General features: G+C 56.7%; 2 protein-coding genes across 2 annotated transcripts; both read left to right on the top strand.

Annotated features, from left to right (window-relative positions):
• The first annotated feature begins 257 nt into the window (after window positions 1–257).
• On the top strand, window positions 258–4,127 carry MSRB1 (methionine sulfoxide reductase B1). Its single transcript, XM_003417776.4, has 4 exons — window positions 258–378; window positions 2,052–2,200; window positions 2,522–2,636; window positions 3,809–4,127. The coding sequence occupies exons 1-4, from the start codon at window positions 291–293 to the stop codon at window positions 3,838–3,840; spliced, it is 384 nt and encodes a 127-aa protein (XP_003417824.4). The 5' UTR covers window positions 258–290; the 3' UTR covers window positions 3,841–4,127.
• Window positions 4,128–8,585: 4,458 nt separating this feature from the next.
• On the top strand, window positions 8,586–23,363 carry HS3ST6 (heparan sulfate-glucosamine 3-sulfotransferase 6). The gene is given in 6 exon segments (XM_064294780.1): window positions 8,586–8,669; window positions 16,142–16,244; window positions 16,353–16,598; window positions 16,652–16,991; window positions 16,993–17,058; window positions 22,266–23,363. Coding segments are annotated over 6 exon segments (1,446 nt in total). The 3' UTR covers window positions 22,873–23,363.
• Window positions 23,364–23,841: the final 478 nt, after the last annotated feature.

Genomic DNA, 23,841 nt, shown 5'->3' with positions numbered 1-23,841 from the left:
TGATGGGCGGGGCGTACTGGGAAGACGGGATAGGACAGGTCCACGGGGGGGGGCGGGGCCTACTGAGAAGGCGGGCGAAACCCTTGCCCCAGGAAGAGTGTGGTTCCGGGAGGGGCGGGGCCTCAGAGGGTCTCGGGGGGAAATTGCCTTGGTGTTCCTGGATGTGATTGGTCTCCTCGATAGGGGGGCCGTGATCCCGAGTGTGATTGGTTCTGGGAGAAGGGGCAGGCGGCGGGGCGGGGCGGGGCGGGGCCCGGCCGTCCTGGGGTCTGTGGCCTGTGGGCTGTCGCATGCGGCAAGCGCGCAGCGAGCCCGGAGGCGCTATGTCTTTCTGCAGTTTCTTCGGGGGCGAGGTTTTCCAGAACCACTTTGAGCCGGGTACGGCCTGCGGCCCCCTCCTGGGAGGGCAGCTGGGTGGGGGCAGCGCAGGAAGGGGGCGTCGCTGCCCTCGGGTGATGGAACCCCGGAGCTCCGGGAATGAGGGCTAGCGGGGCCGCCGTGGAGGAGCGTACATGGGTGAGGGGATCGCGGAAGAGGGGGCGTCTGGGGGACCCGGAAGGGGAAAGGGACATTATAGGCGGGGTCGCAGTCCTTGAGTTCAGGCGGTGACACGGGAGGACTGTGTCCGGCAGGGCGTCCTACGGGGGAAGGGCAGATGGGGTGGGGTCGGGATCTGGGTCAGGGTCGAGACTTGGAAAGGGCGGGGTACACAGGCGCAGTGGAAGGGCTTGTGCAGGGGACCCTCCATGGGGCCTGCCCCAGATGTTGTGGCCCTCCCTATTCCTCATTCCAGGACCTGCGGGTTTTAAAGTCCGCAGACACAGAAGGTCTCGTTGGCATTCTAATGTGCTGGGCTGCTGCCTCCCCCACCTGCTTAGAGCCTCCTCGTTGGGTAACCAGGAGTGGCTACCTTGGCTTCGTTCCTGGTCCAGCCCCTGTCCTCTTGGCCATTTAAGTTTGAAGTTTGGCCAGACAGCCTGGGGGATGGGTGTTCTGTGAAAGGTCTGTCCTCAGCCCTGGCCCCAGGCTCTGGGAGCGTCTGATGAGCTTCTTACTGGGCTGGGCCTGCCTGGTAATGGACTAATCTGGTAAAAATATGGGCACAGGCAAAACCAGGACAGTCAGTCTTTCTGGGACTGGATCTCTCCAGGGAGGCAAGTGGCTGGCAGCATCGCTGGGCAGCTGTGTTGTCAGCTGTGACAAGGCCGCCTGGGCAAAGCCCTACCCTGAGACCCTCTGGCTCTGGGGCCTTGGTTGTCCCCAGGCTGCTCAGGCAAACCAGAAACTTCACTCCCATGTAGCTACTGAGCTTCGTCTTTGCTTCCACCTGAAGTTCTTGGCAAAGGCCTGGTAGCTCACAGACATCCTGGGAGGCTGGGGGCAGGGGGAACAGAAAGGTGCTTCAGGGCCCCTGGAGTAGGGCTCCAAACAGTTTCCTGTTTTTGAGCTTTCAACAATTTTGCAAGTTAGTTTTGCAACTCTTTCCCCCGCTCAAAGTGATCTTCAGGGAATGAGTTGAAATCAGCCTTTCTCCTTGACCCTTCTATTCCATCTTCCTGGGCTCCCCGTCTGTCCAGGGACCATTCTTCTCCTGCCTGGAGAAAAGGCTGGTGGGTGGGTGATCAGCCCGGGGTTTCAGTGGTCACTTGAGAAAGGGGGTCCAGTGGGAGGCGCTGAGTGCTAGAGTGCCACTGTGCGGGACCTGCCTGCACGTGGGGGTGCTGTGTACCTATCTGCCTGCCTGGGATTCTTCCTGGTTGCACACGGTCCAGCCGTAGCTTCCTTATCTGTAAAATGGAAATGCTGGCCTTTACTCGGCTAGTGGAAGCGTCCATGAGACAAGTGTGGTTGGCACATACCCTAAACTGGTCAATGCTAGCTCAGCGGTGTGTCTCCCCTGCAGAGTCAACAGCGCAGCCCATGGGTGGTGGTGTGGGGAGGGTCTACGGCCCACCCTTGGAATGGGGGCAGCTCTGTTCTCCTGGGTTGAGAGCCTGCCCCCAGAAGAGCTGGATCTCCACGCCTCTTGTTTTACCTCCTTCTGCCCCTAGGCGTCTATGTGTGTGCCAAGTGTGGCTATGAGCTGTTCTCTAGCCGCTCAAAGTACGCACACTCGTCCCCATGGCCAGCGTTCACTGAGACCATCCATGCCGACAGTGTTGGCAAGCATCCGGAGCACAACCGGCCTGAAGCCTTAAAGGTGGGTGCTGGCAACAGGGGGTTCTTTGTGTGCGCCCCCAACTCTAGGGGCTGAGAGCCTGTCTGTTTGAGGCCTCTGGCTCCAGCCAGGGGAGCTGCCCCCCTGAACTATTGGAGGAGCCTGGTGTCCTGGTGTGAACATAGGAAACAGGATATCATTTCTGGTACCAGCACCAGGACGAAGGTCAATGTCCTGTGTCAGCAGCTCACTTGGGAATGGGCATGCAGAGAGGAGCACTGCCTGCTGGTGGCCCCACAGGTCATCACTGCAGCTGTGCTTCATGGGCTGGGTGCTCACGTGGCTGCTGTGTGGTCTTCCTAGGTGTCCTGCGGGAAATGTGGCAATGGGCTGGGTCACGAGTTCCTTAACGACGGCCCCAAGCGGGGGCAGTCCCGCTTCTGAATATTTAGCAGCTCATTGAAGTTCATCCCTAAAGGTGAGTGTGTATCAGGGCAACAGGCCTGCTGAATGTTTTGGGGGTCCAAGGTCAGAGAGCACATCATTTGTTCTTTGTTCATGTACAATGACCACATCACACTGCCCAGGGTCACCCCAAGAGATGGCAGCAGAGCCGGGATGAGGGGATTGACGTCCTGCCTCCTCTGCCTGCTTGATCACAGGTGGCCCAGAAGGGGCACCCAAGGGCTGGTATGGCGAAGGACCTTTCTGGAGATCTGGCCTTTCCCTGCAGCTGGGTGGGCAGAGGCTGAGGGTCTGGCTGCAGGCTCAGACTTGCTTCTCACCTTCTCTGTGCCTGCTTCCTCCTTGCCAAGTGGCATGGGAGGAGCACCTGCATCACAGGGCTGTCAAGGACAAAGGCAATCAAAGCCAGGCACAGGCCAGGCACATTGTAAATGCTCAGTAACCACATGCTCTGGTTGGTGCTGTGCTTACTGTGGCTTGTTGGTGTCTGGGGAGCTGTGTTTCATTTCTGTGTTCTCTCTGAGCTCAGCTGAGACATCCTGATCTCTGGTGTGGGTCTCCCATCACATAAAAAATCTAAACCCACTGCCGTTGAGTCAGTTCCCACTCATAGCAACCCTATAGAACAGAGTAGAACTGCCCCATGGGGTTTCCAAGGTGGTCATCTTTATGGAAGCAGACTGCCCCAACTTTCTCCTATGGAGCAGCTGGTGGATTCCAACCACTGACTTTTTGGTTAGGAGCTAGGCACTTAGCCACTGTACCACCAGGGCTCCTTTCTCATCACATAAACCCTTCCAAATCTCCACCCTTCACCTACAGGCCTGTCTTTCTGGGGACCCCTCCCCAGGCTTTGTTGCACTGATCCCAACACAGTTTCCTCCTCTGTAAAATGCAGTTGCTCACAGCACCTCCCTGCTGCCCTCGTTGTGGGGGTTAAGTGGGGGTGTCTGTAAGGGCCTCACACACAGTAATACTTTCAGCCATTTGTTGTTATTGGTCTGTGTGAAAGAAGAAGAGACTCCTGCTTCTCCTGCAGGCTTCAGGGGACACAGTGGGGGCACACAGACCTCCCCACATTTGGCATCTGCGTCCCTCCAGCTCCCCGGCCGGTGGATTGTGGGGCGCACCAGTCTAGGGAAAGGTGTCTGAAGTTGTTTCTCTCCCCTCTCTCCTTTCTTTCAGGCAAAGAAGCTTCTGCCTCCCAGGGGAAGTAAGGAGGCAGCCCACACCTCCCAAGTGGCCACACACATCCACCACACTGTGGTCACCTCTCCTTGGAATTAGAGCCCACTGACATTCAGCGGGGGAAGGTGGGATAAGGTGGGGCGGGGGCTGGAACAGCAGAAGCACAAGTAGGTGTTTCTTGTTCACCCATACCCCTCTTTGCCAGGATGGGGCCGAGGGGCCAAGCAGTTGTCTCATCTTGGCCTTAGAATCTCAAGGCTGGGACTCTTGGCTTCGTGGGTCTTGAATAACATCAAACCCCCAGCTTCTTTTCTCAGCCTGGCTGCCTCTCCCTTCCTGTCTGGACTCACCCCTGTGGGGCCCAATTCCCAGAGGGGCTCTGACACTCACCAAAGCCCATGCTAACCCCTAAACTGTGAGAGAGATACAGGGCAAGTGGAGGCTGTCCCAGCCAGCTGTTCCAGCCTGGTCACTGCATGATTGGCTCTGGTTAAACCCTTCCAGGACCACCAGGGCACTGATGGCTTGTGACCCACTGGGGGAGCAGGTTGATGGCATAGCCCCTGACCTGTCTATGAGAGGCAAACCCCTGAGCCCCAGGTCACAGTCTATGCAGATACAGCTGCCTCGCCCAGCTTGGGAAGGCAGCTGTTGCTCCATGACCTCCGAAGAGCTCCAGGCGAGCCGTCGAGGTCCCATCCTACAGTCCATGTCCGCAAAGTCCCTTCCCAGGCTGTGCCTTAACATGTGTGCTCCAGAGCTCTTGCCATCCAGGCAGTGGGAGATGCTGGAGCCCCCCCACCCTCTTGAATCCTCTCTGGAGCCAGCAGGTGGAAATCATTAAACTAAGGATGCCCAGGCCTACCGCCTATTGATGTCACAGATGTCAGGATACACACAGCAGGCACAGTTATTTCATTTGTTCAATTATCTATTGAGTCCATGGTCCATGCAGTCCTGTGCTCAGTGCTGGGGATGGGGCCATGAGCAAGACAGGCAAGGTCCTGTCTGGAGGGGCTTATGTCTTCCCTGGGGAGACAGACAGTTGACCAGTGTTCTAAGATATCAGCAGGTTGGTCCAGGTGAGAGGGCAGGCGGGGGTTGGGAGGGGTCAGCATTAACAAAAAGCAGTGAGGTGGCCCTGGCTGAGGAGTCCCTTTCAGGAGGGGCTTTTGTATGCGCTGGGCTGCCCTCCTCATTTGGAAGATGTATCCATCTCTGCCCTGCTAGGGGCCAGCTGGAATCATCCCGATTCCAGCTCGCCTGTTCTCTGTCTTCCTCCTGCGTGGACCCTTCTAGATCCCAAGCTGGTCACTGCTCAAGTGGAGCCTGGCTCTGCGCTGCCGTAGACATGGAGGGTCTGATGGGTCCTCAGGGACTGCCCCAGCCCAGCCTTGCCCAGAGGCAGCCCTGCAGGTGAGTGGGGAGTGAGCATTAGTGTGTGGGTGCAGGGGACATCTTCACAGTCACCCACATGATGAGTCTCACGGTAACCTGAACTGCAGGTACTTCTGCAGGCAGGAAAGGGTGGCCCAGAGAGGTGGAATGACCTGCCTGAGGCCACATAGCTGGGAGAATGGGGAGGAGCTGCTCCTTGCCATCATGGGCTGCTGAGCAGGGCCCAGCTCAGGCCAAGAGGTGTTGGATGGTGAGGGAAGGCCTGGTGGGACTGCATGGTGCTCCTCTACCTACACCTGCCCTTCTCCACTCTTCACCCAAAATGAGAAATACCAGCTCTGGGAAGGCCTTGGCCACCTCTGAGACCAGACATGGCAGTTGAAACCCATCCAGTGGCCTGAGGGAAAAAGACCTGGTGATCTGCTTCGGTAAAGATTACAGCCAAGAATACCTTGTGGGGCAGTTCTACTCTGTAACACATGGGGTCAGCAGAAGTCAGAACCAACCTGATGACACCGAACAACAATTTGGGGGCAGCAGGCACATTGCTTGTGCTTGGGGCAGTGACCAGGCTCTTCTCCCCTCTCACAGCACCCTGAACTCTGAGTCCTGGGCCAGCAGTCCCTGAGTGGACACCAGGGCTCAAGAATAGGAGCTTCCTCCTGCAAACTGGGCCAGGTGTTTAGGGTCACTTCCCTGGGCTTGGACCTGTAGCAGGGTGGGATAAAGGACCTTTTCTGCTGGAGCACAGACAGTTGGCTAGGAGGGTGCTTGGGATGTGAGAGCTACAGGGGCAGTGACTGGGTCCCTGCACTCCAGATACCCCTCACTTATTTGCATATCCACGTTAATTGGATGGGGGTGGGCCAGGAAGATTCAGTGGGGCTGGCAAGCAGTGACCCCCCAGGGGTGGGGAGAGCAGGGTGAGCCCCACCCCGAGGCCTCCTTGCGCTGGTGGAAGGCCATGCATGCATAGACCCTGTCTGCAGAGGCTGCTGGAGCAGGGGGATGGCATTTCTAGTTCCTAGAGTGTTTCATGTGGAATCATAAATCACCCTGCGCCCCTATCCTGCTGGGTTACACCACAACCTCCCGATAGTGGCCCCAGTGCTGGGTTACATCACAACCTCCCGATAGTGGCCCCTCGAGAAACAACGCTTTGAGGGCCAGGCTCCCCTTCCCTACCTGTGTCTCCTTCCTTGCCAGGTGGAGCCTCTGGGAGGGTCGGGGATACGGGCAGGCAGGGTGGGCACCCGGGCTACGGTGGGTGGAGAAAGAAGAAATGTATCTGGGACGCCTTCGATCCCAGCAGGATCCCCAGGGCAGCACACATAAACGTCTGCAGAATGGATGGGTGAAGTTACGATGCTTTGGACTTCAGCTCAGTCGTGGCTTTCCCTTCCCCTGGTTATAAGTGACACGAGTGGCAGCCGTGACCCTGATGCGAGTGCGGCCGGGGGCAGGTCCTGACCATGCGCGTGGGCAGGGCGGCTAGGAGGGGGCGTCCGGAGGGGTTGGCGTAGGGCACCGCCAAGCCAGGCCGAGGCCACCACTACACACCCGTTCCCATACACAGCCCTGGTAGGAGGCCCAGCGCGACCACCCAATCCGAACCCTAGTCCTCAAGGGCATCTCCCTGGGGAGTGGGCACCGAGGCCGTGCGCTGCGTCGACCCGCAAGAGACAGTCTCTGCCCTGCGGGTACGTCGTGGCACGCTGGCTCCTTGCGCGTCGCACTGCGCAGGCGCGCGTGGGGCGAGGGCACCGCTGCAGTTTTCCGAGGCGCCGCCGGAGGCGTAGTAGCCGCTCGCCTGAGAATCTCGGGTACCCGTGGCCACCCCCATGGGGTACAGAGTGGTCAGCGCGGGCGACCCCAGTTCCCTCGGCCCACGGGGACACAGGCCGAAGCTTCCCTGCGCCCTAAGGTGCGGGGACCGGTGGGGGGAACCCACCTTTGTTGAGCTTCGCGAGAGTGACGGGTGCAGGGGGAGCAGTCGAGCCCCGAGCTGCCCCTTCCTGAGTCAGCCAGAGCTGGGCCGGGCCCGGGGCCGACCTGGGAACGGCGGGGGAGGGACATGGGTGGAGGCTGGATGCTCCTAGCCAAGCTCCAACCTCTCTCCCGGGCAGTGGGCGGGGCCCACGTTACTGATGCCTCGCCCCCTCCCCCTACTGCCACCTGGCCCGCCCCAGGAACTAGGTCCTAGGGCTCTACCTCCCTGCATCCCTCACCTGCCCACTTCTCTCCCCACAGTTTCGACCTCCTTGTAGTCAGCCTCTCCCAGCCAGAGTGATTTTTGCAAAATAGCAATCCGGAGGGACCAGTGCCTGAAGAAGGACGTCATGCTTGGTAAAGTAGAGGGTCAGCGAAAAGGAGGAGGGCCCTCCACAAGAGGGATCGACACAGGGGCTGCAACAATGGGCTCATGCATAACAACCATTGTGAGCATGGCACAGGACCCGGCAGTGTTTCCTTCCGTTGTACATGTTGTTAGATGCTATCGAGTCAGTTCAGACTCATAGTGACCCTACGTACAACAGAACAAAACACTGCCCGGTCTTGTGCCATCGTTATAAACTTTGTTATGCTTGAGCCCGTTGTTGCAGCCACTGTGTCAATCCATCTCGTGAAGGGTCATCCTCTTTTTCGCTGACCCTCCACTTTACCAAGCCTGATATCCTTCTCCAGGGACTTGTCCCTCCTGGTAACATGTCTGTCATGGATTGAATTGTGTCCCCCCAAAAATGTGTATATCATCTTGGTTAGGCCATGATTCCTAGTGTTGTGTGGTTGTCCTCCATTTTGTAATTGTAAGGTTATGTTGAGAGGATTAGGGTGGGATTGTAACACCACCCTTACTCAGGCCACCTCCCTGATCCAGTGTAAAGGGAGTTTCCCTAGGGTGTAGCCTGCACCACCTTTTATCTTCCAAAAGATAAAAGGAGAGGAAAGGAAGCTGAGAGCTGGGGACCTCATACCACCAAGAAAGAAGCACCGGTAGCAGAGTGCGTCCTTTAGACCCAGGGTTCCTGAACAGAGAAAGTCCTACTCCAGGGGAAGATTGACGTGAAAGACCTTTCTCCAGAGCTGACAGAGAGAAAAAGCCGTCCCCTGGAGCTGACGCCCTGAATTTGGACTTCTAGCCTACTATAGGGTTGCTATAAGTCGGAATTTATTCAACGGCAATGGGTAGGGTAGGTAGGGTAGACTGTGAGAGAATAAATTTCTCTTTGTTAAAGCCATCCACTTGTGGTATTTCTGTTATAGCATCACTAGATGACTGAGACAGAATTTGGTACCGAGACAGTGGGGTGCTGCTCTAACAGATACCTAAAATTTGGAAGCAGTTTTGAAACTGAAAATGGGTACAGTTGTGGCAATGGCAGAGGACCCGAAGAAGCAGAGAACTTGCAGAGAAGTGGCAGCAGCAGAAAATAAGCAGCAGCAGAACCAGGAGACCAGCGTGAGATGGTGCTAGAGCTGACCCATGGAGTGAGAGACCTGAGTGCCTGTGCACAGAAGGCTTCCTGGTGGAGTGGGGTGCCTCTGGGCACTTACTTATTGGTGGAACTAGACTTGCCAACCCACAGAGCAAGAAATCTGAGTGCCTGTGCACAGGAGGCTTCCTGGTGGAGTGGGGTGCCTCTGGGCACTTACTTATTGGTGGAACTAGACTTGCCAACCCACAGAGCAAGAAATCTGAGTGCCTGTTCACAGGAGGCTTCCTGGTGGAATGGGCTGCCTCCAGGCACTTATTGACAGAGTTACTGAGCTTTGAAATAGTTGCCCCAGCTGGGCAGACGCAGACATGAGGCCCCAGAGCTGAGGGGCCAATACCAGGAGCTAAAGAGACAAAGAGCAGAAGCTAAAGAGACAAGGAACAAAAGAAGCCTGAGCTGCCTCAGTCTCAAAAGGTATGGTCACAACCTCAGGGGTTTCAAAGGGTGGATCCATGGCCTTTGGTGTTTCTAAGGGTGGAGTTGCCACTTAGATGGACTAGGAGAATGATGTGTCTAAAGCCAAGGGAGCAGACTTGCTGTCCCAGTGGGCCTGGAAGGTGGAGCTGAAGCCCAGGGCCAAGGGGCCTCCACTCAGAATCCAGAGAGTGTGACCAGTACCTGGAGTCTGGAGGGCAGGGCTCTTGGGTAAATGGTCTCAGAGAACAGGATTATTTTCAAAGCCTTGAGGGCTAATGTAATGTGTTCTGCTGACTTGCTTGGTGCCTGTTATGTTTTCTTTTCCTGCAATTTCTCCTATTTGTAACGGAAATGTCAGCTTGTGCCTGTTCTGCAGATAACTTGTATTCTAGATTTCACAGATGAAGAGGAATTTTTGGATTTTAGACTCAGAGTTGATTTAATACTTTTGGTATTATTTGATGGGGTAAACGTGTCTTACATGTAGCAAGGACATGAATTTTTGGGGGCCAAAGGGTAGAATGTCATGGATTGAATTGTGTCCCCCCAAAATATGTGTCAACTTGGTTAGGCCATGATTCCCAGTATTGTGTGGTTGTCCTCCATTATGTGATTGTAATTTTATGTTAAAGAGGATTAGAGTGGGATTGTAACACCCTTACTAAGGTCACATCCCTGATCCAATATAAAGGGAGATTCCCTGGGGTGTGGCCTGCACCACCTTTCATTTTACAAGAGATGAAAGGGAAGCAAGAAAAGAGTTGGGGACCTCATTCCACCAAGAAAGCAGCGCTGGGAGCAGAGTGCATCTTTTGGACCTGGGGTTCCTGCTCAGAGAATCTCCTAGTTCAGGGGAAGATTGATACAAGAACCTTCCTCCAGAGCCGACAGAGAAAGGCTTCCCCTGGAGTTGACACCCTGAATATGGACTTCCAGCCTACTAGACTGTGAGAAAATTAATTTCTCTTTGTTAAAACTATCCACTTGTGGTATTTCTGTTATAGCAGCACTGGATGACTAAGACAGTGTCCAAAGTTTGTGAGAGTTAGTCTTGCCATCCTTGTTCTAAGCTGTATTTCTTCCAAGACAGATTTGTTTATTCTTTTGGCAGCGCATGGTATATTTAATATTCTTCACCAACACCATAATTCAAAGGTGTCAATTCTTCTTTGGCCTTCCTTATTTTTTGTTCAGCTTTTATATGCATATGAAGTGACTGAAAACACCCTGGCTTGGGTCAGGTGCACCTTAGTCTTCAAGGTGACATCTTTGCTTTTTAACACTTTAAAGAGGTCTTTTGCATCAGATTTGCCCAATGCAACACATCATTTGATATCTTGAATGCGGCTTCCATGGTGTTGATTGTGGATCCAAGTAAAATGAAATCCTTGACAACGTCAATCTTTTCTCTGTTTATCAAGATGTTGCTTATTGGTCCAGTTGTGAGGATTTTTGTTTTCTTTATGTTGAGGTGTAGTCCATACTGAAGGCTGTAGTCTTTGATCTTCATTAGTAAGTTCTTCAAGTCCTCTTCATTTTCAGCAAGCAAGGTTGTGTTATCTGCATAACGCAGGTTGTTAATGAGTCTTCCTCCAATCCTGGTGCCCTGTTCTTCTTTATATAGTCTATCTTCTCAGATTATTTGCTTAGCATACAGATTGAATAAGTATGGTGAAAGGATACAATCCTGACACACACTTTTCCTGACTTCAAACCACGCAGTATCCCCTTGTTCTGTTCGAACAAGAGCCTCTTGATCTATGTACAGGTTCCTCATGAGAACAATTAAGTTTTCTGGAATTCGCATTCTTTGAAATGTTATCCATAATTTGTTATGATCCACGCAGTTGTACATAGGGTCACTATTAGTTGGAACTGACTCGATGGCACCTAATAACATATCAGACAGATAAGCTGATGAGTGGTTCCCACAGGCCCTGCATGCTCTGTACGCGGCCAACTCAGGCTCTCCAGCTTGATTTCCCACTCCATAAATTGATAGCAGCATTATTTATCATAATTATGCTGTTTTATTGTCACACCCCTGCATTCAACCCTCTGAGCAAACCATGCTCCATTCTAGAAATATTCCTAGTGTTGTTGCCTCCTGGAGTTCGCTATTCTTCAACTTCCTTATCCCCCTTCCCAGAGCCAGAATCATTCTAGAAGCCTTTCCTGGTGACTCTGCCCAGTGGCTCTCCTCCCACCCCCAGGGGCCCTCAGTGGGCCTCCTGCGCATCTGAACAGATGCGTCCCTGCCATCCCCTACCGGCAGGTCTCATCCACCCGAGGTCACAGAGCTCCCCACAGGTGGTACCCACATCTCATCATTTCATTCCTCTCCCAAAATGTGGAGCCCGTGGGAGGCCACATACTGTGGCATCAAATGAATGCACGTCCAATTTCATTGCCTACTGCTCACTTCCTTTGGAGGGCGTACAACCTCAAGATGGTGGCCGGTGTGCCTTGCATGTTTCCAAGTGTGTGTCTGTGGTCTGCGGGATGCAGACCTGGGCGATCAGGCTCGGGTCACCGAGCTTGGGGCCAGAAGCACAGGGAAGACAAGCTGAGGGAGGGGGCTCCAGTGGCAGACTGAAGGGGAGGCTGCTGGGGAGGGGGCTGGGGGCTACCTGCAGGCAAGCTCCCTCTGTCCAAACCCCTCACCCCCAGACCTCAGGCCCTCCTGTCTGGCAGCCTTAGTCCTCATGCCCCCAGCACCTGTCTCCAGACTCGTTGCTTGTAAAACCCTGGAGATTATCCAAGGTTTAGGATTGGGCTTCATGTTATATCACATTTTATCTCCAGCCAAGATGTCTACCAGCTGCTCTGGGCTTCAAAGCGCTGGCAGCCATGCTCGAGCTCGGGAGGCGCTTGGGAGGAGAGGGACAGCAGGGCCAGGTGAGGTCTGCCTGAGGTAGAGTCAGCTTGTTGGCCCTGGGCTTCCCTTCCACCCTGGACTCCAGTGGCCATTTGGTCCCTTGGTCCCTCAGTGTGTGACTGCTCAGGGTGGTTCCTGAGCTAGAGAAGTTCTCATTCCTCTTCATTCCTGCCCATGGGAAGCTTTTCTTGTGGCCCCCGTGACCCTGGGAATCTGTTCTGCCCCTCAAACCCTGGCCAGCTCATGGCCCTTCTCAGGCTCAGCTCATCTCCAGGAACAAGACCCAGGTTCCAGGAAGCTGGGCAAGCTTGCCATCTGAGGCCGGTGCTGCTATCACCTTTGTTTTATAAAGAAGGAAAGTGAGGTTCAGAAAGGCTGGGTCACCTACTAGGAGGTGCAGAGCTGGGCTTGAATCAGGCCAGGAGTTACTCCAAAGCACATGCTGTTAGAATTGTTTTGGGCTGTGTCTGCCCAGCCCCCAGAGATGGCCTCCTGCCTCCTCTGAGGATAGCTCAGAGCAGTGGGCTGGGGTGGCTCTCTCAGGGACCCCTCCCTGGAGGGAACCACATCCTCTTTGTGCGCTGTGGAATCTAGCATCCATAGTGGAAAAATCCTACACAAATCAAGGACAGCTGGGCCTGCCCTCTGGGTGCAGCCACCTCCCCTTGCCCCTCTTACCAGCTTAGTAATCCCAAGCCGTTGAGGGAGTAGGTCTGGGGGCTAAGGGCGTGGTTCTGGGGGAGCGACTTCTTGGAGGCCCCACGTGTGTGAAACCTGCGCCAGCTGTCCCCCACAGAGGGAGTAACCCCGACACACACACACACACACACACACACACACACACACACACACAGAGTCACTCAACAGTTATGAGTGCCCCCTGGAGGTTAGGCACAGATCAACAGCAGGGACCAAGCCTCACCTGGTCCCTGGCCCTTGTGGAATTATGGGCATGTGGAGAAGACAGATGGGATTCAAAGATTACCCACAAATAAATAATCACAGTCAGTGAAGGGGACATGGAGGCTCCCCCACATAGCCGGGGCAGGGTCATGGTTCTGTGAGGCCCGGCAGGACCCTCTTGCTTCCTGACTTTGTGGCCCCCCCCAACTCCTGGGGTTTCTCTGCCTCCCCTAACCTCCCCTCACCACTGTCCCCTCCTTCTGTGGCCCTCCTTGCCATCTCCCTCAGAGACAGTGTTTACTCGATCCCCCATCTCCCCTCCCAAACCTCTCCTCTTGGCCATATGTTTGATGTCCCAGATAAGGAGAATGGACAGACTAGACAGACCCTCTCCTTGGTTGTCTGCCTGGGTGGGGGTTCAGACAAGGTGACAGGGAAATTGCACTTGGGCTGTTTGGGACCCTCAAAGCCATGGGCACCCGGAAGACACCAGCTGAGGAAGGAGGACTTGCTGAAAACTTTCCTTTTGTCAGAGGGGGTTCCATCATACAGAGGGAGGAGTGACCCTCTTAGGATGCAGGGACACCACCCACCATGTGCCCTATGGCCTGAGTCCTTTTAGGGCCCAAAACCACTTTTCACCAAGTGGCTCAGAAAGGGGGTCCACCGTCTGTAGGTTGCACAGGAGGGAGCAGTGGGGGTTGGGGGCTGGACCTTGGTGGCGAGGAGGGGTAGGCTCAGCATAAAGGAGCTGCTCAGATGTGTGGCTTGGGGAGGGCGCAGAAAGCAGTACTGTGAACAAGGAGCATGGAGAGGAAGTTCCTGAAATTACCAAATTTAACCTGCAGAAACAATTCATCAAAGGTTAAACCTAGAGCTGTCATATGGCCCAGCAATTCCACTCCTAGGCATGGACCCAAGAGAAATGAAATTATATGTGCATACAGAAACTTGTACACAAATGTTATAGTGACACTCTTCCTAATAGCCAAAAAGTGGAAACAACCCAAATGTCCAGCCATAAACAAAATGTGGTGCATCCGTACAATGGGCTGTCACACGCTCGTGGAGAGAGATGAAGTTCCGATACGTGCCATGACATGGGTGAACCTTGAAACATTATGCTAAGAGAAAGGGGCCAATCACAAAAGACCACACATTATATGATTCCATTTATATGAAATGTTCAGAACAGGCACCTTCATAGAAGCAGGAAGTAAACCAGTGGTTGCTGGGGAATGGGGAGTGACTGCTAATGGGCTCAGGGTTTTTTTGTGGTGATGAAAACATTCTAGAGTTCAATAGTGGTGATGGCTGCACAACTCTGAATGTACTAAAAACCACTAAATTGTATACTTCACATGGGTGAATTGTGTGGTATTGAATTGTATCTCAAGAAAGATAATACTGAAAAAAATACTCTTCAGAATCAGGATAAAGTCTCCACTGAGGAGCCAGAAGCTGGGAGGTGAGAGGAGCCTGCCTGAGGCCACGTGACTCAAGTGGGGCAGGGCTTGTACCCATGGGCATGTGGACTCTCAGGGCCTTGTTCCCTTAGCCACACCCAAGAGGGCCTGAGCTCTGCCTGGTTCCTCCGCCTGCCAGGTTCTCTCTGCTGCCCAGCCTTTATCCACGCTGTTTCCTCTCCCTGGGATAACGTTTTCCTCCTCCTTGCCATCACCTCCTCCAGGAAGCCTCCCTTGATGCCTCCTCTCATTCATATTCTTCCACAGACCAGCATTTATTGAGTGCCTACTGGGTTCCAGGCTCTTTGTTAGGTGCTGGGGATACACTAGTAAATAAGCAGTCTCCCATGGATGCCATTGAAGGTGTCCCCGATTTGCACCTAGCTCTCTTCTGCGAGCCAGATGGCAGTCAGAGCAGGGCGGGGGGCGGGGCGGGGAGAGCTTGGCCTTCAAATTCTCAAAGCACTCCTCCTCCCTGGACCTTACAGCCCCTTCCAATCCTACTCCCATGTTCCCTCCCCCGCCAACATGTTTGATGTCCTGTTGGTAAGTTCTTCCTGGAAAGTCCTTTGCCCCTCAAGCAGGTGGGGGACAAAGGAAAAGCATTCCTGGCAGAGGGAACAGCAGGAGCAAAGGTTAAGAAGTGGGAATGACTCTGGAGGTGCTGGTGCAGGGAGATGCTGGGCCAGCTGGGGAAAATGGATGCTGGAACTTGGAGCCCTGAATGGTGGCTGCTGAGACATGGTGCTGCAGGGTAGGTAGGGCCCTCTGCAGGTTGGCTCTAAGGTGGACCAGCCCATCTGGAACAAATCCCATTTTAAGCTAGACCAGAAGAACTTCCTGTGACCCTAGGAGTACCAGCATGTTGCCAAGACAGTGCCATGCCAACAAGCAGCCCATGGGGCTCCAGGCCAAGGCTTGCCTTGACAAGCAGAGGCACCCTTGGCATCTGGGACCCATGCTGGGGGTCCCGGCCTGTGGCCCCTCCAATCAGGTCTGCCCTGGGTAGGAGCTTGGGAAAGTCTGTGGGTCACAGAGATCCTCCGGCCCTCGGAGGGTCTCAGGCTGCTAGGACTTGTCCAGATGCCATTAGACCCAGTAACAACTCGTTAGTGAGCAGAACCCAGGGCAGAGGCCTCTTGGCATCAGCTGACGAGGAGCCTGAGCCCTCCAGGCATCCAGTGCTCAGCCCTGAAGACTGCAGCAGGGGCAGAGAAAGGACACAGGTCCAACTCCACTTCTACCTGGGACCCTGGGCACATGCTCACCCTCCCCAAGCCTTGTCCCCTTCCTGTCTTCCTGGGTTTGGTAAGCCTGGAGGTGTGTAAGGCTACAGGGTGCCCAGAGCCTAGCAAGTCTCCAAATGGAGAGTTGCCCCTGAGCTCTGTAGCTCACTGCCCCTCAGAGGGCAGGACAGGGGCTCTTCCTTCTGCAGCCCCCAGCACAGGACTCCCGAAGTCCTCACCCTCAACGGGGAGCCACTTTTCCAGAGTCCCAGTGGGTCACTGATGCCCCAGGGGAATAGCAAGTGGGCCAGGCCGAGCAGACAGGGTCGGGCGGTAGAAAGGGTCAGTAGACCTAGGTCTGAGTTTCACCTCGCCCACTGGACCCTTGGGGAAGGCGCCTCTCTCGCTGAGCCTGTTTCCTCATCTTTTTTTTAATATGATACTTGGCTAGCTGTCTCCACGGTGCAGGGCTGTGGCGCAGATACATGGCAGGGCGGACTGCCCTGAGTGTTTAGGACGTGCCAGCATCTTCATTCCCAACCCAGATGTCCCCGGACATTCCCCGGGAGCCCTCTCTGAGCATGAGGTTGCCGGCCTGGCCCGATTCTCCCTTCGCAGGCCGGGTGCGTGGGGTCCATGGCCCTCTTGGTGCGCGGAGGCTGGGCCGGAGCACCTGCCGCTCCGCCCCCGTCCGGGAGGGGCCTGGATCACCTTCCAAGAGCGAAGACTGTCACCACCCTGCGTCCTGACCCGCAGCCGCTGGCTGCCCGCGCGCAAGGGTGAAGATGCCGACTGTCCGAGCGGCTGCGACCATGTACTCCTGCGCCCAGATGTCGGTGGGTGCCCGCCGGTTTCAGGTGTGGAGGAGACCCGGGAAAGGGCGGGGCGTCCGAGGGCGGGACGCTCAGGCCCCACCCCGCGCCCGCTTCCACGCTGTGCGGCCAGACAGTGAAGCCGAAGCCGAGTCGCCCGTGGCCTTAGCGCGGCGCAGCCGGGATGCGCGCCCGCCTGCCGCCCCCGTTCCCGGGCCTGGGCACGGCGCGACTCCATGGCAGGTAGCGGCGGCCGGGCCAACGCGGCCGGGAGCGCGGGGGCCGGATCCAGGATCGGCGGGGCCGGGCCAGGGGCCGCACTGAGGGCGCCCTGCGCGCTGCTGCTGCTGGTGGTGCTGGTGCTGTGCGCTTACTGCCTGGGCGCCGTCCAGGGCCGCTGCCTGTCCACCGCCCGCGCCCCCGTGCCGGCTCCCGCGGCGCCCCGTGCCGCCCGCCGCCCGGGGGTACCCAGCCTGCGAGTGGCCAGCGGCCACGGCCGTCAGCGCTTCCCGCAGGCGCTCATCTTGGGCGTGAAGAAAGGCGGCACGCGCGCGTTGCTGGAGTTCCTGCGGCTGCACCCCGACGCGCGCGCTCGGCTCCGAGCCCCACTTTTTCAACAGGTGCTACGAGCGCGGCCTCGCCTGGTACCGGTGAGCGCCCGGCCCGCCAGCCCGCCGACCTTGGTGCGCCTCCCTCGAGTCTGCCCGGCCTAGTGTGCCTTGGTGTCTCGCTGAGGCCGCGGAAGGCATCGGATCCGAGACCAACCTCGGTGGGGAGTTGTGGACTTTACGGAAAGGAGGGGCAGTCTCCGGCTGGGGGTCCCTGAATCTTGGAAAGCTCTGGTTCGGGGCTGCTGAGGTGTCTCAGCAAGGCGGGGGCTGGAGGCGCGGTGCAATCCCAGCTCGGGAAGTCTTTTTGAGCCCCTGGCGGGTGGGGAGCGGTGGAAATGAGTTGTGCCCAGTCGCCCTTCCTCCACCGGTACACTGTGTTCGTGTGGGGGGGGGGAGGGGGACACGTGGGGATAATTACCCAAGGAAGGGGCCTCCCCGTTCCCCGTCACCTCCCAGAAAGTGTTCTCCGTCCCGAGGCTCTGGTCGCCGGCAGAGGAGCCTTTCGCGGTGGTCCTGGGGGACTGGAGGAAGTCTGGACCTTAGAATGGAGGAAGCAGCTTTTGAGCCAGTGCAAGGGGTGGGACTGGGACCCGGGCCTCATGCCTTGTGGCTCTGGGGCCGCCCTGCCCCCCACCCGGCATGGCATTGGGGTGCAGTGGAATGTGGGGTTCACATTCCAACCTCTCCCCACTGTGGCTGGCACGAAGGCCTGGAGCTGGAGGCTGTGCCTCCTCCTGCGGGCAGTAAGGGTCTGCACAAGGAGAGTGAGTTACCCTCCCTGCAGCCCCTTCATCCCAGATAGGGCCTGCCCAAGGCCACCTGCTGAATTAGGGGAGTACCCCAGTTTCCCTGTTCCCGGGTCCTCTTACACCATCCCTGGACCCTTCCCAATTTATATTTTAGCCTTTTACATTCGAACTACTCCTCAGTTTGGAGAAAAGGCAGAGACCTTGGAGAGAACAGGGGGTCCTGTCTCCTGAAGGGTTGCTCCTGCCTGGGGGTGCCGGGGAAGTGGGAAGAGGGGAGATGCGCCCATCCTGGCTGAATCTCGGTGTCCTCCAAGCTCAGGCCCCAGTGAGAGACTGCTGGCCCACCTCTCAGGCAGGCAGGCAGGCATTCAGGAAGCATCCCTAATCCCTCACTGCTGCGTGAGGAAAAGGCAGGGAGGGCTGAGGACTCACCATCATCTGCAGTGCAAACTTGGAGCTGCCGTGGTGCCCTGAACTCCACTGCAAGGAGCTTAGCTAAGGAGGGGTTGCAAAGGGAGGTTCATGCTGGGTGGAGTCAGTTCTCAGAGGGTTCTCTAAGAGCTGGGGATACTGAAGCTCCTTCCAGACCCCCCAGTTGCCAGCTTCAGCTCTGGTGGAGGGGTCTGGGGAGGATGAGGGGCCTGGAGGAAGCCAGGGCCAGGCCCAGATATGGGTTCAGATTCGGAGGCCTGGTGGGGGGTGGTGTTTCTTGGGGGAGGTAGGGGTTCAGGAGAATGTAGAGAAGAGAGTTTTTTCTTCAGCATTTTTAGAACCCATGTCTACTGGGGGGGGCAAGGGATACAGAAGGTTAAGGTCCTCGGGCAGCCTGTGCCTTGCCCTTGTGTCCCCTGGGACTAGCTGGGCTCTGGTGTGTGTGTGCCTGAATGTGCTGTGTGCCGACTGTGCACACGTAGGGTGCCCTGCGCCTCTGCAGTCCTTCCAGCCAGCCTCTGGAAATGCCCCTGCCTCCTCGGTTTCCCAGGCTGCATGGAGGACCACCTACCCTGGGCACTGTCTGGCCTCTCTCCCAAGATGGAGCCTCCAGTGAGTGCAGAGCCCTCTGGGTGCGGGATTGGGGGAGATTTTAGAGGAGGAGCAGCCAGTGCCCCCCAGATGAGCTCCTGAGGCACCTGCTCCCGCTGGGGAGTGAGCAACCTCATTCCAGGCTGTGCCACGGCCCTTCCTGTGTCTTTGGCTCGTGGCCTGAGCTGCTCAGAGTGGACCTTGCCAAAACTTCCCTGTCTCGTTTGCCCACCTGTACTGGGTCCATCTTGGGCACTGTGCCTCACAACCCCGCCCCATACTCAGACACCATTTGCTCACCATTCACTCACTCATTGAGCTCCTCCTGTGTGCCAGGTTTGGGGTCACAAACATCCCGAGGTCTTGGTCCAGATGGGGGCTTTGACCGCTGGAGGCAGGATGTGGGCTGTCTTGAACTGTAATACTTTGGAAAAGCAAGAGCAGGCAGGGAGGGGTACAGGCAGGAGAACGCCCTTGGCCCCCTGGAGCACAAAAGCAGTGACTACGGGAGTGGGGGCCTGAGTATGTGGGGGGTGGGAACCCCCCTTACCTCTAACCCTGAGGAGATGTTTGGCTGGGAATAGGATGGCCCCCAGACCCTTTTTGGCACCGGGATATAGAGCAGTCAATGCTTTTTGTTGGGTCCCAGGCCATGGGATGTGGCCCAGGCGAGGTGTGGGATGGGAGGTGGAGGGAGCTGAGAGGAGGCGAGAGAGGCGCCGGGGCTGGATGGAAACCGCAGGGAAATGCCAACCAGATGGGGCAGGCACAGCGGGAGAGTCTGTCAGATGTTTGCTGCTTGGGGGTCAGAGTCCTGGGCCTCATCCTCCCCACTGGAGTCCCCCTCAAAGCCCATCTGTACCTTCCATGCCTGGCCGCACAGGGTAAGTCATTGAGCTCAAAGATCTCAGATCTCAGAGCTGGCTTGTGGCAAGAGGGGGCCTAGAAGCCCTGTTCCCTCTGCCATCTGCAGCGGGGGTCACCAGCACCTCTCTCTTCCTCTCTCTGTCCCTCCGACTTCCTTGAAGAGGATGCGTCTGTACGGTGCTAACATGGGGCACCACACTTCTTGTGGCCCGCCCCCTCTCAGCAGGAGCCCAGGGGTGCCATGTATTCAGGATGGGACTTGGCCAGTCTGGGAAAGGGAAGAGGAGGGCCCTAGGGTCACTTGGTGCCTGGAAAGGGGTGTGTCCAAGGTGGAAAGAGGTGGGAGAAGTGAGGAGTGTCCTAGGTGGGAGCAATTAGGGTCCCTGGAGGAGGCAGGTTGAGAGGAGGGAGGGTGTTCCTGATGAGGACTGGCTGTCCAGCTGTCCCCACACCCTTCTCTTTGTGGGTCTCTGTGGGGAGAGGGGTCCCTGGGCTGGCCATCCAGGTTGCAGCCCTACTTGGGCCTCAGGCCTGGTGCTGCAGCCCCCTGAGGCTTCTGGGGAGAGTGTGGGTACTGCTCCACCTGGATTTCCCAGCTGCAGGAGGTGAGTGGGGGTCCAGACACCTGGTTCAGGCTTCAGGAGCAGATGCCTTGCAGGTGGCAGCTTCCAGGTTGGCCTGGAAGGAGTGGGGGGGCTGTGGGCCACCTGTCTCCCACCTTGGCACATCTGCTTGCTAGGTCTCTGAGCCTCAGTGTGCTTGTCTGTCCAATGGGGTGTGAGTGGGTGGTGGAAGGTTCCAGCTAGCTGTCACTGAGATGGGGGAAAGAGGTTGTTGTCCTGTGACTTCTGCAGACCAGTCCTGCCCAGAGCCATGTTGAAAGGTGGGGGACAGCCTATGACAGCCTGTGCTGCCTGCTCCTTCCTCTGCAGTGGGGGCTGGAGAACCAGCAATACTTCTGGTGGTCACTCTTGCCACGGGTCTCCTCCCTGTCACACGGACATCACCTCCAAACCAAGCACCCCAAGGTGAAAGTCTGTGTTTGGTCTGACCGGAGGTTCATGGGGGTTTGAGGGAGTAGAGGAGCCTTGGGCCCTGCCTTCCAGGGGCTAGAGGGCATTTAGGCAGGCTGGAACCTGCACCCTGCCTTGTCCTGAGGGGACTGGGTGGGGCTTGCAGGGCATTCTCTCTGTGGTATAGGTCGAGCCAGCCTCTGTCTCTCTTGACCTAGTTTCCATTCCTCTATCCCTGGGTGCTGTTTGCACAGCGGGCCCTGGTGCACCTGCCCCACACTGCCTTGCTCAACTTTACCTCACAGTACCTGGCTGGAAGGTGCTGCCTCGGGCCACAGCTAAGGCTGCCCAGGCCTGCCCAGTCTGGGCACTCAGAATTGGGCCTGGTTCCCCTTCCTCAGGTTGGGGTCAGGAGTTTGGGGATCCCTGACTCTTGGGATTGGCTCAGCACCCCACCCCCGTCATTGGCACCTGGGGCCCCTCCAAGGCATTCATTAGCTTTTCTGGCTAATGTGCTGGGCTCTGCAGGTGACAGACCGAGTCTGGGCCCAGGTCAGTGAAGGTTAAAAAAAAAAAACAAAACTTGTTTCAGTCAGGTCATTCATATATTGACCGTATAGGACAGAGTAGAACTGCCCCATAGGGTTTCCTAGGTTGTAATCTTTACAGAAGCAGACTGCTAGGTCTTTTTCCCCCCGTGGAGCTGCTGGGTAGGTTCAAACTGCCAGTCTTCAGGTAGAAACTGAGCGCTTAACTGCTGGGCCACCAGGGCTCCTTCAGTGAGGGTTAGTAGGGCTGTAATTAAAGACAGAAGAGTACAGGGGCTATCCTCTGTGGGGGTACTTGTCAATGGCCTAATTTAGGGGATTCCTTCAGCCACATATTGAAAATGTGACCTCCAGTAATTAGAGCACAGAGGCTTGTGTGTGGGGAGGGGCGGGCAAAGCCTGTGGATAGCAAGCCCAGGCCAGCCCTGTGGAACTTGGGGACAGGGGTCAGAGTGGTGCCAGGTCAGGGTTGGGTGCAGTCTACATCTGGGTGGGGGTGGGTCTGGTGGGTGGGGATTGCTGGGACTCAGGGGAGCTGGCATTTGGAGCAGGGGGTGACAGATGACCTGGTGAAGAGGGTCTTGGGCCCTCCTGAGGACCATCCCCTATTATCCCTGGAGCAGCAATGCACAGAGGCAGCTTACAGTCTGGGTCCCACTGTGGCCTACTCATGGCCCACATTCCAGGCTGCCAACCAAGCAGTTAGGAGAAGTAGGCCTGAGGGGGAAGGGAGGCTCACCCACCTGAAGAACCACTTGCTGATGAGTCGACTCTGATTCACAGTGACCACATGTCCGTCAGAGTAGAACTGGGCTCCAGAGGGTTTTCAATGGCTGATTTTTTGGAAGTAGATTGCCAGGCCTTTCTTCTGAGGCACCTCTGGGTGGACTTGAACCTCCAGCCTTTCGGTCAACATCGGAGTCTGTTCGCACCACCCAGGGACTCCCACCTGGAGAAAGAGGGGCCTAGTCCTGGGTCTTTACGCCCATTCTGGAATGCGGGGGCTTCTAGGGGGCATCCTCTCATGCTGCCTCTCCTTCTTGCAGGAGCCTGATGCCTCGAACAGTGGAGGGGCAGATCACCATGGAGAAGGCCCCTAGCTACTTTGTGACATGTGAGGCTCCCCATTGTATCCACGGCATGTCCCCGGACACAAAGCTGATAGTGGTAGTGCGCAACCTCGTGACGTGGGCCATCTCCAACTATGCCCAGGCTCTCTCCAGAATGCCAGGCCTGCCCAGCTTCCGTGCCCTGGCCTTCTGCCATGGCCTGGGCCCTGTGGACACAGCCTGGAGTGCCATGCACATTGGCCTGTACGCCCAGCACCTGGCCCACTGGCTTTGTTACTTCCCTCTGTCTCACTTCCTATTCGTCAGGGGTAAGTGCCTGGTAAGTAACCCCGCTGGGAAGGTGGGCCGAGTGCTGGGCCTCAAGCGGGTCATCACAGACAAGCATTTCTACTTCAATGCCACGAAGGGCTTCCCCTGCCTCAAGAAGGCCCAGGGGGCCAGGCAGCCCCACTGCCTGGGTAAGTCCAAGGGCCAGCCCCACCCCCGCGTGCCCGAGGCCGTGGTCCAGCGCCTTCACGACTTTTACCGGCCCTTCAACTGCAAGTTCTACCAGATGACCGGCCACGACTTTGGCTGGGACTGACTGCCCCATGTCCTGCCCAGGGATGCCTGGGTACCTTAATTTATGTCTGTTCACTGGCCAGAGTGGGTTGCTTTTATGTGACGTACTTGAGGAAAAAATGTTGTCGGTATTCTTCATGTGACCTGGAAGGCTGGGCAGTGGGGATGGGAGTGCCCCAGCCAGGGAATAATCAAGCCAGCCCACCCTACAGAGTGTGAATCGTTGTGAGGCGCCATTCAGAACCCGAAGTGGAAGGAGCCCTGGTGGTGCTAACCGAAAGCACTCGGCTGCTAAACAAAAGGTTAGTGGTTCGAACCCACCCAGCGGCACCATGGGAGAAAACCTGGCAATTTGCTCCCACAAAGATTACAGCCTAGGAAATGCTATGGGGCAGTTCTACTCTGTGGCATGGGGTAGCTATGAGTTGGAATTGCCTGGACAGCACCCAACAACAGTGCACAGTGGCCGCTGGCTCCTGCCAGTGAGTATGAAGTGACCCCATGTCTATTTGGGGTGCTTCTCCAAGTGGTTCCCAGCAGAGCCCTACCCCACCCTGTCTGCGGCCAGCTCCCACCCTAGGCCCTGGCAGCCCCAGTTTGGCTGCGTTTATGGGTGTTCCCTCCAGGGATGGGCTGGAATGGACGTCCATCTGCAGCCCAGCTGTTCTCTCAGCTCCTAGCGAGTTGGGCCAGACTCCTGGGCAGGCTGGGTGCCCGGCTGCCTCCATCCCCAGAAGCCCCTCACCTCCTTCAAGGTGGTTACCAGCTGCCCCTCAGGTCCATGGCCAGGCAGTGGCCTTGATGTGTACTTCACCTGAGCCACTCTGAGGGGCTCCCTGCCCTGGGCCAGGACAGAGTGAGGGAGGAGTCTCAGGGGAGGGCCAGTCAGTCAGTTACCACCACCCTTTCTGGCTGCTACCAGGTTCAGCTGTAGCATGGCACTGTGGCCACTGTCCTTGTCCCTTATCCCATGACCCCAGTCAGCTGAGGT

Source organism: Loxodonta africana, chromosome 12, assembly GCF_030014295.1.
Source record: "Loxodonta africana isolate mLoxAfr1 chromosome 12, mLoxAfr1.hap2, whole genome shotgun sequence".
Classification (NCBI taxonomy): Eukaryota; Metazoa; Chordata; class Mammalia; order Proboscidea; family Elephantidae; genus Loxodonta; species Loxodonta africana.
Note: the sequence above shows the minus strand (reverse complement) of the source record. Positions and strands in the feature narration are given on the sequence as shown.